This window comes from Sciurus vulgaris (assembly GCF_902686455.1).
Source record: "Sciurus vulgaris genome assembly, chromosome: 1".
Taxonomy (NCBI): domain Eukaryota; kingdom Metazoa; phylum Chordata; class Mammalia; order Rodentia; family Sciuridae; genus Sciurus; species Sciurus vulgaris.
In genome coordinates, this window is record NC_136461.1 from 58,398,848 (window position 1) to 58,412,050 (window position 13,203).

Here is a 13,203-nt window from a genome sequence, read left to right on the forward strand (position 1 = left end):
TCCTGCCCTTTGGAATGGGAATATTTACTCTGTGACATTATATATTTGATGTATGTAATGTGGTTTTGATCTTTACAGAGACACAGAGCAAAGAGCATGCCTTCAGTCTTTGATGAGACTTTGGATTTGGACTTCTGGGCAATGCTGGAACCGCTAAGACTATGAAAACTCTTGAAGATGCACTGAATGCATTTTGCATTATGAGATAGGCATGAGCTATTGAGGGTTGGGGCAGAAAATATTATGGTTTAGATATGAGGTATCTCCCAAAAGCTCTCATGTTAATGCAGAAATGTTCAGAAATGAAATGATTACATGATGAGAGCTGTAACCTTATCAGTGGATTAATCTAGCTGGGAGATTGATAATTTAAAATAATTGTTGTGGGGCATAGCTGGAGAACTTGGGGTCACTGAGGTTGTGCCCTTAGTGATTACACTTTTTTGGCTTCTCCCTCTCTGTCTCTGTTTCCCAGCTGGCTACCATGAGCTGAGTAGTTTTCTTCTACCAAGCCCTGGGCCTAGAGCGATAGTTGGTCAACCATGAACTGAACCTCTCAAACCATACACCAAAAATAAACTTTTCCTCTTCTAAGTAAGTCTTACCAGGTACTTTAGGCACAGCAACAAAAAGCTGACTAGCACCACCCAGGACATATAGTTAAAAATTTAAGGAGATAACAAGTAAAGAGCTTAATGCCCGGCACAGAATAAAGGGTTCAGGAATGCTGAGAAATTCCCAAAGGGCCATTACAAAAGGAAAAAGGGGAGAAAAAAAAAAAAAAAAAAAAAGGAATTCTCTGACAGACAAAAAAATGTAAAAAGAGGAATAATGACTAAGTCCTGAATACTGCTGTTAGGGGGGATTAAAAAAAAAAAAAAAAAAAAAAGAGTGGGGTCAGAGAAGTAAAGGAAAAATGAGAGCATCCAAGTATCAAAAAAAGGCAGACCTTGTCATGCCAAAATATCATTCAGACATAAAAATTATTCTGAGCTGAAGGCAATTAAAAAGCAGTAGAATGGGGCTGGAGATATATCTCAGTTGGTAGAGTGCTTGCCTTGCAAGCACAAGGCCCTAAATTCAATCCCTAGCACTGTGCAAAAAAAGAAAAGAAAAAAAGCAGTAGAGTGAAAACACTCTATTCTTCCCATTTCCTGCCTAAAGACAGCATATAGGGGATAGAGATGTAGTTGAGTGGTAGAAAATTTGCCTAGCATGTATAAGGCCCTGGGTTCAATCTCCACTACCACACACACACACACACACACAAATATATATATATATATATATATATATATATATTCTCCTTTACTAGTGACAACTTTAACCTCTTAGCCAGACACAGCACCAGAGCAGTCTACAAACAAACCTGATTCTCATAAGTTTCCTCCCATATATTTAGTTTCCCAAAGTTTCCTCCCCTTGGAAGCCTAAAACCATTTTCCTTTGCCCTGTCATTTCTCAACAAATTTATTTTTTCTTGTTGAAGATGCTAAAAATGAAATTTAAACCAACATCTTGAGTTACTTTTCATTGTAGTTTCTCCCGTGTGGTGTGAAGTACATACATTAATTATTTTTTTTTTAGACTTTTCTCTTATTAATCTGTCTTTAGTTACAGGGTTCATCCCTTTAGAACTGAGATTGGTAGTTATATTTTCGCCTCCCTTACAGTATCATGAAGGTCAGAAGAAAAGCCTGTTTCAACATCAAGCTACAGAGACATTAAAAAAACAGAAGCCTAGAAAAAAAGCCACAGTTTGTTAGAAATGATTAATAATCTTTCAACAGCAGCAGAGATTAGGGGAAGACAAGAAATAAACAGGTTATGAATATCAGGAAATATGAAACATATATTCCTTTAGAAGCTTACAAAGATTAATTCATAATTCAGGGTAATGGGAGCTATGGTAAAAAAAAAAAAGAAAAAAAAAAAAAATCTAGAGGATAATACAAAAGCACATAGGAGTTTCTGACTCAGTCTAGGGTAGCCAAAAGATGTGGACTGGTGACTCCTGAGCTGATGAGTCTAAATAAAAGAAGAGAAGAACCTGTTAAAGGAAACCAAGGGAAGCACAATGGTCAGGAAACGTGTGCAATCCTGGGAAACTACACATGTGGCGTATCTACTTAGTATGAGAAATACACATGAAGTTTAGCAGAGATAAGGTAAGTGGCAAGACAGAAAAAAAGTAAGTATGAAAAGATTCTGTATACTAATTTCATTCTATTTTACTTTGGAAGCAATGTACAAATATTTTGAACAATATAGTAGTTAGAACACAAACTTTGGGAGTCATACAGATCAAATCTTGGCTTTGCCAATTACAGGCTGATCTGGACAAATTGTGCAACTTCCTTTGCTTGTTTAGTAAACTATATTTCTGTTTAGTCAGCTTCTACATCACTATGACCAAAATACCTGAAATGAATAATGAAAATTTACTCGGGACTCACAGTTTCAGAGCTTTTAGTCCACACATCACCTTCATTCCTCTGGGCCCAAGGTGAGGCAGAACATCATGGGGGAAAAGCCCAATGGAGAAAAGCTGGTCCAATCATGGTCGGGTCAGGAGGCAGAGAGAGGGAGGTGGGGAAGGGACCAAAGGGAAGATGCACCCTTCCAGGCAATGCCCCCAGTGACCCACCTCCTACAATCATGACCCACCTGCCTACAGTTGCCATCCAATAAGTCAATTCAAACTCAGATGAAATGATTAGATCACAGTGCTCATAATGTAATCATTTTACCTCTGAACATTCCTGCAGTACCACAGAAGCTTCTAGGGGACACCTCATATACAAACCATAACAATAACCTCACAGAATTATTGTGAGGATAAAAATGGGCTGGTAATGTAAAGTGCTTAAACAGTGGTAATTAGTATGCTACATTTTTAGCTTCTGAACATAGGCAGTACATGATTCAATCTATTCCTGGGTTATTTCAGGGTTATCACTCTGGCAGTTATCCAAATGAGAAGTGATAAGGGCATGCTGTTTGGAAATGTAAAGAGATAAATTGATTCAAGAGATCTTTAGGACTTCATGAAAGATGAGATAAAGAGGAAGCTAAGAAATCCTAAAAACAAATTTCAGTTTATTAACTCGGGTAACTAAGTAGATATGGAGCCACTATTCAAGTAAGAAATTAATTTAATTCAAGAATTTAAACATACTAAATTTTAGATATCTATGTTTAGCCAAGTAGAGGCAGACAAAAAGCACTGGGTGATGATTAGGACAAAGATCAAAGTTGAAGATAAATATCTGGGTGAAAAACACCAGCATTTATTTATATGGTAAGTGAAGCATCAGGTTATGTATTCACTGATGTCAGAGACTGCTAGTTGTCTCCCAAATATCTGTTTTCACATTTTTCTTTATAAAAGAACTTCCATTTTAAATTTCTGGATGAACACATAACTTTCCAGAATAATTTCTAATCATCCTTTAGACTGATGTTACCATGTGACTAAATTCAAACCAATTAATGTGTACAACCTCTAACTGGGTTCTCAAACAAAACAGGAATGCCTTCTCCTTCCTAATTACTATTAGGCATTACTATTTCTGTGGTCTGGAGTATAAAACTGGTAAAAAATGATATTACAGCATGTGGAGGAGGACCACTTCCTAGGTATGACGGAGGAATAGGATGAAAACCGACCATGTCTGAGATTAAGCCACAGAGCAGAAAACCACAAAAACTCAAGATTTCTACAGGAGAGAAAAATAAATTTCTATCTTGTTTAATTCTATTATTTTGGAATGTCTTTTAAGCAGCATATAACACATGATTTATATCATAACCAATACCAAATTTAATAAATACAGTGGAATAATACACATAAATATAATGCTAAGGCATGCTACAATGGCTTACCAGTAGAATGACGGTTGGCTTAAAAGTTAGTGACCTTCATAAATGTTATGGTCAATCATTAGGTAAAATACTGATTAGTAGTATACTATGACATATGTTTGTAGTTTTAGAGGGAACAGTTTGAAAAATTTAAGACTGCTGTTCTAACCCAGAACCAAAACAAAAATTAATCCCACCTCCACCCCAATATTAATCTATTTATACACAGACACACACACACACACACACACACACACACACACACACACACACACGTATATATTTACATTTTCATAGTAAGGACTTATTTGCTACATGATCAATATGCATGCCATATTTTTTCAGGAAGTAAACTTCTATTTCTAATAGAATTCTTTCTTAACAGTTAAATTATATATTCATCATCTTAGTAAACAGATTATAATCCATAATTTAACCTTTTATTGAACACTTTACCTCATCATTACAAATGTTAACTATCATATTCTAATAATGTATTTTCTACAAGATTATGATTATTCCAATTAGATCCTTATTACACAGTTGTAGCTGAATCTTTCAGTGGTACCTCTATACTGACACCATACTAATGAAACAAAAGACATGAAAGCTGCTGCAGGATACCAGATATTGTTCTAACGTGATCTTGCCAAGTCAATCACTTCTATACTGAAATGCCATCAAGCCTTTTCCTCATAATTAAAAATGAAAATTCTGGGGGTTGAGGAAATAGCTCAGTTGGTAGAGTGCTTGCCTCGCAAACACAAGGCCCTGGGTTCAATCCTCAGCACTGAAAAAAATAAATAAATAAAATAAAAATAAAAATTCTGATGACTTTTCCTTAAGCATGTAAAAAATACTTTATTTCTAGGTTTGCTATTGTACTTTATATGGTAAAGGTTTCTGGAATTTTAAGATATTCATATACATAGTCAGCCATCTGTATCCATGGGTTCTGTATCTATCAATTCAACCAATCCTGAATCAGAAATACTAGTGGAAAAAACTGTATCTGTACTAAACACAAAAAGACTTTTTTTTTCCTTGAACTTGTTCCCTGAACTTGTTCCCTGAACAGTACAATATAAACACTATTTAAGTAGCATTTACATCACAATAGGTCTTACAAACAATCTAGAGATGATTTACAGTGTATGACAGGATATGCACAGATTCTATGCAAATACTACACTATTTTATATAAAGAACTTGACATTTGCATATTTGAGTATCCATGTAGCTAATACTCCATGGATACCAAAGGACAACTATATATTATGTCTGGTTATTCCTATCTGGATTTTACATATATAGGAAAAAACATCCTACCACTAATAGGGCTTGCCTCAATATTCTGAACATGTATAGACAACATACAATAATACTTTTTTCATCAATGATTCAAAAGTATAAATGAGGCACTGTACGCTCCTCAATAACTGGCTGTAATGAGGGTGCAGGGGGAAGCCAAAATACATGTGCAAGTATACATGACTTCATTTCTTGAGCATTTAAATTCTACTATAAAATATATACACTAAATATTAGAATCACACCTGAAAAGAAGAGAAAGGAGGAGGCTTGGCAAAAGTAGGAAAATGGAAAATAAATCTTCCTAAGTGCTACCTGTAAATCACTTCTTATAGAAATTAAAACAAGCTGGGTGTAGTTTGCACATGCCTGTGATCCCAGGGAATCAGGAGGCCAAGGCAGGAGAATGGCAAGTTCTAGGCCAGCCTGGGCAAATTGGCAAGACACTGTTTCAAAATAAAAAGGGGTGGAGGTATAGTAAGTGGTAGAGCACCTCTGGATTCAACCCCTTGGAACCACCCCCCCCCCCAAAAAAAAAAACAAAGAAAAAGAAAAAGAAATTAAAACAAATATTTGTTTGGAAAAAATACAACAAAATAAGAAAAATTCAAAAGTTACTTATTTACAGTAAAGAATATAAATTGGTTTTGAGAAGTACAAGATATTTCTTTTTAAGAACATAAATTCTGGCCAGGTGAAGTGGTGCACACCTATAATGCCAGTGACCCAAGAGGTTGAGGCAGGACAGTGGAAAATTCAAGGCCAACATAGGCAACTTAGCAAGACCCTGTCTCAAAATAAAATAAAAAGGGCTGGAAATGTAGCTCAGTGATAAGGCAGCCCTGGGTTCAATTCCTAGAACCAGGAAAAGAAAAAAAAAGAATAAATTCTATTAAAATGTAGCTTTTAAATGTAGTATTTTTGTGTATTGAAAATAATAAGAAACTGTTTATTTTCCAGGTTCTTGAAACCTTCAATAATTCCAAAAACATATTTACTACTATATGTTCTATTAATGCTTACTACATTTACCAGTAGAATTTCTCCAGGATTACTTCTTAATTCATCTCCCTTTCCACCTTCAAGTTCCCAATAATTTTAAAGAACTGCTAAGACATTTTAAGCATCTGAATACATGGGAACAAGAGACAATAACAAAGTCAGACTGAGAAAACAAAATAATTAGTACAGGGACAAGCTTGTGATCAGGGTCCTATCAAAACCTATCGGTACTACTCTAACTTTTTGACTTTGCACAAGTTTAATTTCTTTAAACATCAATTTCCCTTCGGGGGACAGTGGCCCATGCCTGTAATCTGAGCAACGCAGGAGGCTGAGACAGGAGAATAATGACCAACCAGCCCCAGCAACTAAGCAAGATCCTTTATCAAAATTAAAAAGTTTGGGAACGTATTACTGTGGAAGCGTGTACCTAGGCTCAATACCCAGCACAAAGGAAGAAAGGAAAGAAGAAAAAAAAGAAAGAAAGAAAGAAAGAGAGAGAGAGAGAGAGAGAGAGAGAGGGAGGGAGGGAGGGAGGGAGGGAGGGAGGAAGGAAGGAAGGAAGGAAGGAAGGAAGGAAGGAAGGAAGGAAGGAAGGAAGGAAGGAAGGAAGGAAGAAAAGAGAAAGAAAGAAAGAGAGAAAAGAAGGAAGGAAAGAATCAAATCTCAAACAAATCAAATCTCAACAGGAAAACAAATAAATGAACAAATAATTCAATTGGAAAATGGGCAAAAGAAAGGAATACTTGTCACTGAAAAAGAATACAAATGGGAAATAATCATACCAAAAGATGACCATTCAATATCCCTAGGCGTTAGGAAAATATAATTAGAATCACAATGAGATAGCACTGTACACTATCCAAATGGGTGATACAAAAAAAAAAAAGACAATACCAAGCAAGCAAGGATTTGGAAAAACTGGATGATTCATAAACTGCTGATGAAAATAGAAGACAGAAAACATTTTGGCAGTTTCTTATAAAACTAAACTACCATATGACACAGCAACCATCACTCTTGGGCATTTATCCCAAAGAAATGAAGAATTATGTTCACACAAAAACCTACAAAATCAGCATACTACAGTAACGCAGTCACATGAATGTTTATAGCAGCTCAATTTACAATAGCTAGATTATGGAACCAAACTAGATGCCCTTCAACAGATGAATGGATAAAGAAAATGTGGTACATATACACATGAAATATTACTCAGCCTTAAAGAAGAACAAAATTATGGCATCTCTGGTAAATGGATCTAGAGACTATCATGCTCAGCAAAATAAGCCAATCCCAAAGAACCAAAGGCCAAATGTTTCCTCTGATATGTGGATGTTAATGTACAATGGGGGTGGGGGCTATGGAAGAATAAAGGTGCTATGGAGTAGACAGAGGTGAGTGAAAGGAGGGAAGGGGGAATGGGAGAAGGAAGGATAGTAGAATTAATCAAACATTATTACCCTATGTGCATATATGGTAATATAACTAGTGTAATTCTATACCATGTACAATCAGAAGAATGAGAAGTTACAATCCATTTATGTATGATGTGTCAAATGCATTCTACTGTCATGTATAACTATTTAGAACAATTTTTTTAAAAGAATACAAATAATACAAATACAAATAAATTTGGAGGATGTGGAGGAAAAGTTACACTCACACATTGTTGGTAGGAATACAAATTGGTACTACCACTGTGGATAGCAGTATGGAGATTCCTTAGTAAACTTGGAATGGAACTACCATTTGACCCAGCTATCCAACTCTTCGGTTTATACCCAAAGGACTTAAAATCAGCATACCACAGTGATGCAGCCACATCAATGTTTATAGCAGCTCGATTCACAGTAGCTGAGCTATGGAACTAACCTAGGTCCCCTTCAACAGATGAACAGATAAAGAAACTGTGGTGTATATATACACAATGAAATATTACTCAGCCTTAAAGAAGAATGAAATTATGGCATTTGCCAGTAAATGGATGGATCTGGAGATGATCGTGCTAAGGGGAAAAAAAGCCAATCCCAAAAAAACCAAAGGTCAAATGTTCTCTCTGATAAGAAGATCCTAACACACAATAAAGGGTAAGAGGAGGGAAGAATAGAAGTTCACTGAATTTGACAAAGGGGAATGAAGGGAAGGGAGGGGGGAGGGAAATAGGAAAGACAGTAGAATGATTTGGACATAACTTTCCTATGTTCATATATGAATACACAACCAGTGTAATTCCATATCATGTACAACCACTAGAATGGGAAGTTATACTCCATGTATGTATATGTCAACAACATTCTACTATCATGTACAACTAACAAGAACAAATAAAAAATGAAAAAACAACATCTACATGTGAATATTTATGGCAGCTTTAATTCATAATAGCCAAAAAACTGAAAACAACCCAGATCTTCAATAGCTGAATTGTTAAATAAACTGTGGTGCAAAACACCATGGAACACTACTCAGCAATAAAAGCAACAAACTATTGATACAACTTGGATAAATCACTAGGGAATTATATTAAGTGGGGGCAAAAGGCAATTTCAAGGGGTTATATATTGGGATATGATTCCATTTGTAGAATGTTCTTGAATTAACAACCCTAAAAAAAAGGAGGAACAGGTTAGTGGTTGCCAGAAGGGACAGTGAGGGGGAAAGCAAGCATAAAAGAGGAAAATGAAGAATACCATGGTGATAGAAATATTCTATGCCTTGACTATGGATTCTTATATCCTGGTTGTAATCTTAACAACTGTTTTGTAATATTACCATTACATTGTTACCATTAGGGGAAACTGAGTGGAATATACATGGATTCGCTCTTATTTCTTACAACTATATGTACAATTATCTTAAAATACAAAGCTTGGGTATTAGGCAACAAAACTGACCAAATTATATTGCTCTATTATGTATACGCACAAATGTGTAAGGATTTCCACTTTTGTGCATTAATTATAATGTTCCAATAAAAACAGAAAATAATGTAGTCTGAACAAAAAACTAACAACAAACACAAAGCAGAAGCTTGGGACTAGGCATGAATGTTGGCATAGGTTTGCCTGGCATGCATAAAGCCCTGGGTTAGATCCCCAGGACTACCAAAAAAAGAAAAAAAAAATCACAATGTTTACTTTTTTTAAAACTACAAAAAATCCAAATAGACTTTTGTGTAGAAATTGATTTATCTATAGATTCACCACTGTCCTAGTTAAAAGTTCACCAAATGTTTTATCTTTTGTAGAAATTGACAAACTGAATTTAAATACTCATAAAGAACTATAGCTGAGCACTAGAGGCACAGGCCTGTAACAGGAAGGTTGAGACAGGAATTTCTGGGTTAGCACCAACAACTTAGTGAGACCCTGCCTCAAAAGTGAAATTTATAAAGGACTGGGGATGAACTCAGAAGTAGAACACTACTGGGTTCAATCCTCAGACCACACACACATACAAAAAACAAAAACAAAAACAAACTACAAACTGCAGTGCTATGGAACTGCTTTCTTTAATTTTGATTAGTAGTTCGAAGTTTATTTAATATCAATCATAATCACAGCTGGGCATGTATGCTTAGGGTAAGGGTAAAGCAGTTAGGCTTAGGGATACAGCACTTCCCTAATATGTTCAAGGTGGTTCAATCCACAGCATTTCTAAATAAATGAATAAGCATAAATGAGACCATCAGAAACAACCTGTAAATGATCTATGAATTGCTCTTCCATAAAATTTTTTTCCGTACATTCATCCCAAAATGGTTTGTTGTCAATATTAAACAAAGGTAGCAATAATTACCCCAACAAAACTAGTTTTCAAAAAGAGCTCTAATAAAACTTAAATCACAATACAAATCTGAAGAATCATGGCCTTTTTGTCTGGTCAACAATGGGAGAGGGTGGTAGCTTTATGTTAAAGACTACTCCCTTTATTCATCTCCATTTCTATCTCCTGAGCACATACTTATGGCCTACAGATCAAAAGATCAATAAATAAATGAAGAGAGGCTCTAATTCAAGGCAAGAAGAAAAATAAGAAGCAAAAACAGGATCTGGCAGGAAGAGGATAGATTCACACTAAATTGGTATCGGTCACAATTTTAACTTAAACACTTTATATTGAACTCAAACCATGGTTGACTCACTCACTACATGAATCTTCTAAACATTAAAATATTTTCCTTACATACATAGTATTACCATGAATTAGCTGGAACCTGGCATACTATTCTGGAAAATTTGTCCGTCTTTGAAAAGTACCATCAGGCACAATATCATAAGGGAGGAACTAAATATTCAAGGAATTTAAATCTTCTTGTAGTAGCTTTCAATCCTCTTAAAAGTGTGACTCAATTTACACTACAATCTAACACGGACAGGAATGTTAACACAACACATAATACAACCCTAAATCTACTGTTTCCTAAAGTGATAATGAGTCTTATCATCTGTGATGAGATCTGACTTTTTTCTATTATTTTTTAGTCACTAGTTTTAAAAAAAGAAAAGGGTCAGAATGGACCACTAAATATCATAATATTAGTAAAGGGGTCCCCATCCTGCAGATTTAAAAATAGAACTATTCAAATGTAATAAAATGTTAATATTTACGGAGTCTTAATGAACTATATCCAGGTATTCTTTGTAATATTCTAAAACTTACTTGTAAATCTAAAATTTTCAAAACAAAAAATAAATTTAAGAATCCATCCAAGTCTTCTTATTAGGCTATAAGATGATAGGATCTGTTATCATATTTCATGCGTCTTTTAATTTCCTTATTTCCCTGTACTTACTTTCACGTGACTGTATATACATGTTTTCAATAAACATACTGAATAAAATGTATGAAATAGTATAGGCTACTGATAACTTCATGAAGTAGGTGGCAGATTTTGGTCAATCAAAAGACTATATTATATGTAAAGGAAAATGGAACAAAATTTAACACTGAGTTTCACACTTACAAAATGATTCTATTTATTAATGAAGAATCAAAGATCAAGTACGGACTCACAAAAACACCAAAGGTCACCTCTTTCCTTTTCTTTTTCTTTCCTTTTTTTTTTTTTTTTGACGGTGCTGGGGATCGAACCCAGGGCCTCATGCTTGCAAGGCAAGCACTCTACCGACTGAGCTATCTCCCCAGCCCCCTCCTTTTCTTTTTCATGATAATAACATTTAAAAAAAATGAAGACTCACAGAAAAACAAAAGGTAATAAATAGTGAACAAACCTACGAGTATACTTATATAAATGCCAGAAATGAAGTCTATCCCCTCTCTCCTTAGAAAACTACAAATTGGGAGAAGTAAAAATTATACCTCAAAATTCTGTTCCATTATGTTTCCACCTTTGCTCAAACTCTCCATGATGGCCTTATTTCGAAGGATATCCTCTTCACTGAGATGCTCTCTTCTTTTCCTTGATTCTAAAACAAGTCCATTCACCAGATAAAAGTCTGCCAAAAAGTTTCCTACTCTTTCCTAAAACAAAATCAAATATTCCAAAATAACAAAACTTAAAATGTTTGTCTTATATTCAAAATAAAGTTTCAAGGTAACATATTTTTTCCACAAATGTGTATGAAAATAAATATTCCTTTAGTATAAATTATTCTATTAAGTTAAAAATGTATAAAATTATGCATTTCTGTTTTATAAAGGAACATTTTAAATGCACAAAGATGTATGGTAATCTGCAAATGAGTTAAATCTAAATAAAAATACCACATAGTATTTCTTTATAATCTACTCCTCCCAAGTAGCACAAAGCTATCTGAAAACTTTATTAAACTAAGAATTAAATATCCTGAGAAACAAGGAGGGGTCAGGGATAATACTGTTCCCATTTTATAGATAGAAAAAAAAAACAGAATTAAAATAAATAACTTAATTCACACAGGAATCTAGTTCAATTAGAATTAATGATCTGCTCAAATTTTCTATTGTCTAACAGAACCAAACTTCATGTTACAGCAGCTTGCTGTTTCAAAAAAGTACAGAATAGCTTTGCTTACCATATACTTGTTTAAATTATGGACGGGGGATACGGAAATTCAAATGATATTAAAGACAAGTAAGGAAAAATTATTTCTTTTCAATGAAGTCTTCCTAATCCTTTCAATATTAACCTACACTTTTTTTCAAACCCAGAGTTGGTCAGAGCTTGAAATATCCTACTTAAAAAAAGAAAAGAAAAAAAAATTAATAACTTACTAAAAACAAGCTTCCCATTTCTATATGCAAATCAATCTCCACCTTGCTGCTGTTTTCTGGGATCCAAAGCTATGTTTTTTAGTGTTATTTCTAGGTCTACCTCGCTTCAGTGGCTCCTTACCACTCACTAGAAAGTGAAGCATTTTGTACCAGTTTCTACCTACAAAATGGGAACCATAAAGATTACTGACTCCCTCCTTACCTGTCAAAGATTAAAGAAGATCACCTAGACGCTGTTCAAGAGCTTTGAGCTGTTTAGCAGTAATACTAGATGAATAGCAGTTTCAATTTTTATCTTCTCTTGAAGTGATCCGTCTAATGCTGTCCAGAAGAACAGAGTACAAATAAGACTTAAAACCAACAAATGGATTGCATGTAGGATCTCACAACCTGGAATCCTATAATGCCATTTGTTGCCAAATAAGACTTAGAAAGGATGAGCTTAGAGCTCAGTTAGAATTTTATCTGTGATTGGGTAGTAATTACATGTTTTTGAAGCCATATAAAGAAAAAGTATTTATTTACTAAATGTAAATTATCATATCAATAAAAATTTTAATCCAGTCATTTCATACCTTGCTGCCTATAACTAACAATGCAAATGTCATGTTAAAAATAGTAGCACATCATTCATAACAGCAGAAAACTGGATGTAAATATGTGCCTATTTATTTACATGTCCAAAAATACAATTGGATAAACAAGTCATATTATATCTACAGTATGAATACTATGCAGTTGCTAAAAAGAATAAAGTAGTACTACATGTAAAAATAAGAAAAGACTTCTTTCACATTCTAAAAAAGT

General features: G+C 34.5%; 1 protein-coding gene across 2 annotated transcripts in view; it reads right to left on the reverse strand.

Moving 5' to 3' along the window:
* The window catches only part of ANKRD13C (ankyrin repeat domain 13C), a gene marked incomplete at its 5' end in the record, with an annotated part of 81,012 nt that overhangs the window by 20,797 nt on the left and 47,012 nt on the right, over positions 1 to 13,203 (reverse strand). For both annotated transcript variants that reach the window (XM_079119384.1, XM_079119385.1), the window contains one exon: positions 11,503 to 11,664. In XM_079119384.1, coding sequence (XP_078975510.1) covers positions 11,503 to 11,664 — 162 coding nt within the window. The remainder of the gene's footprint in view (positions 1 to 11,502; positions 11,665 to 13,203) is intronic.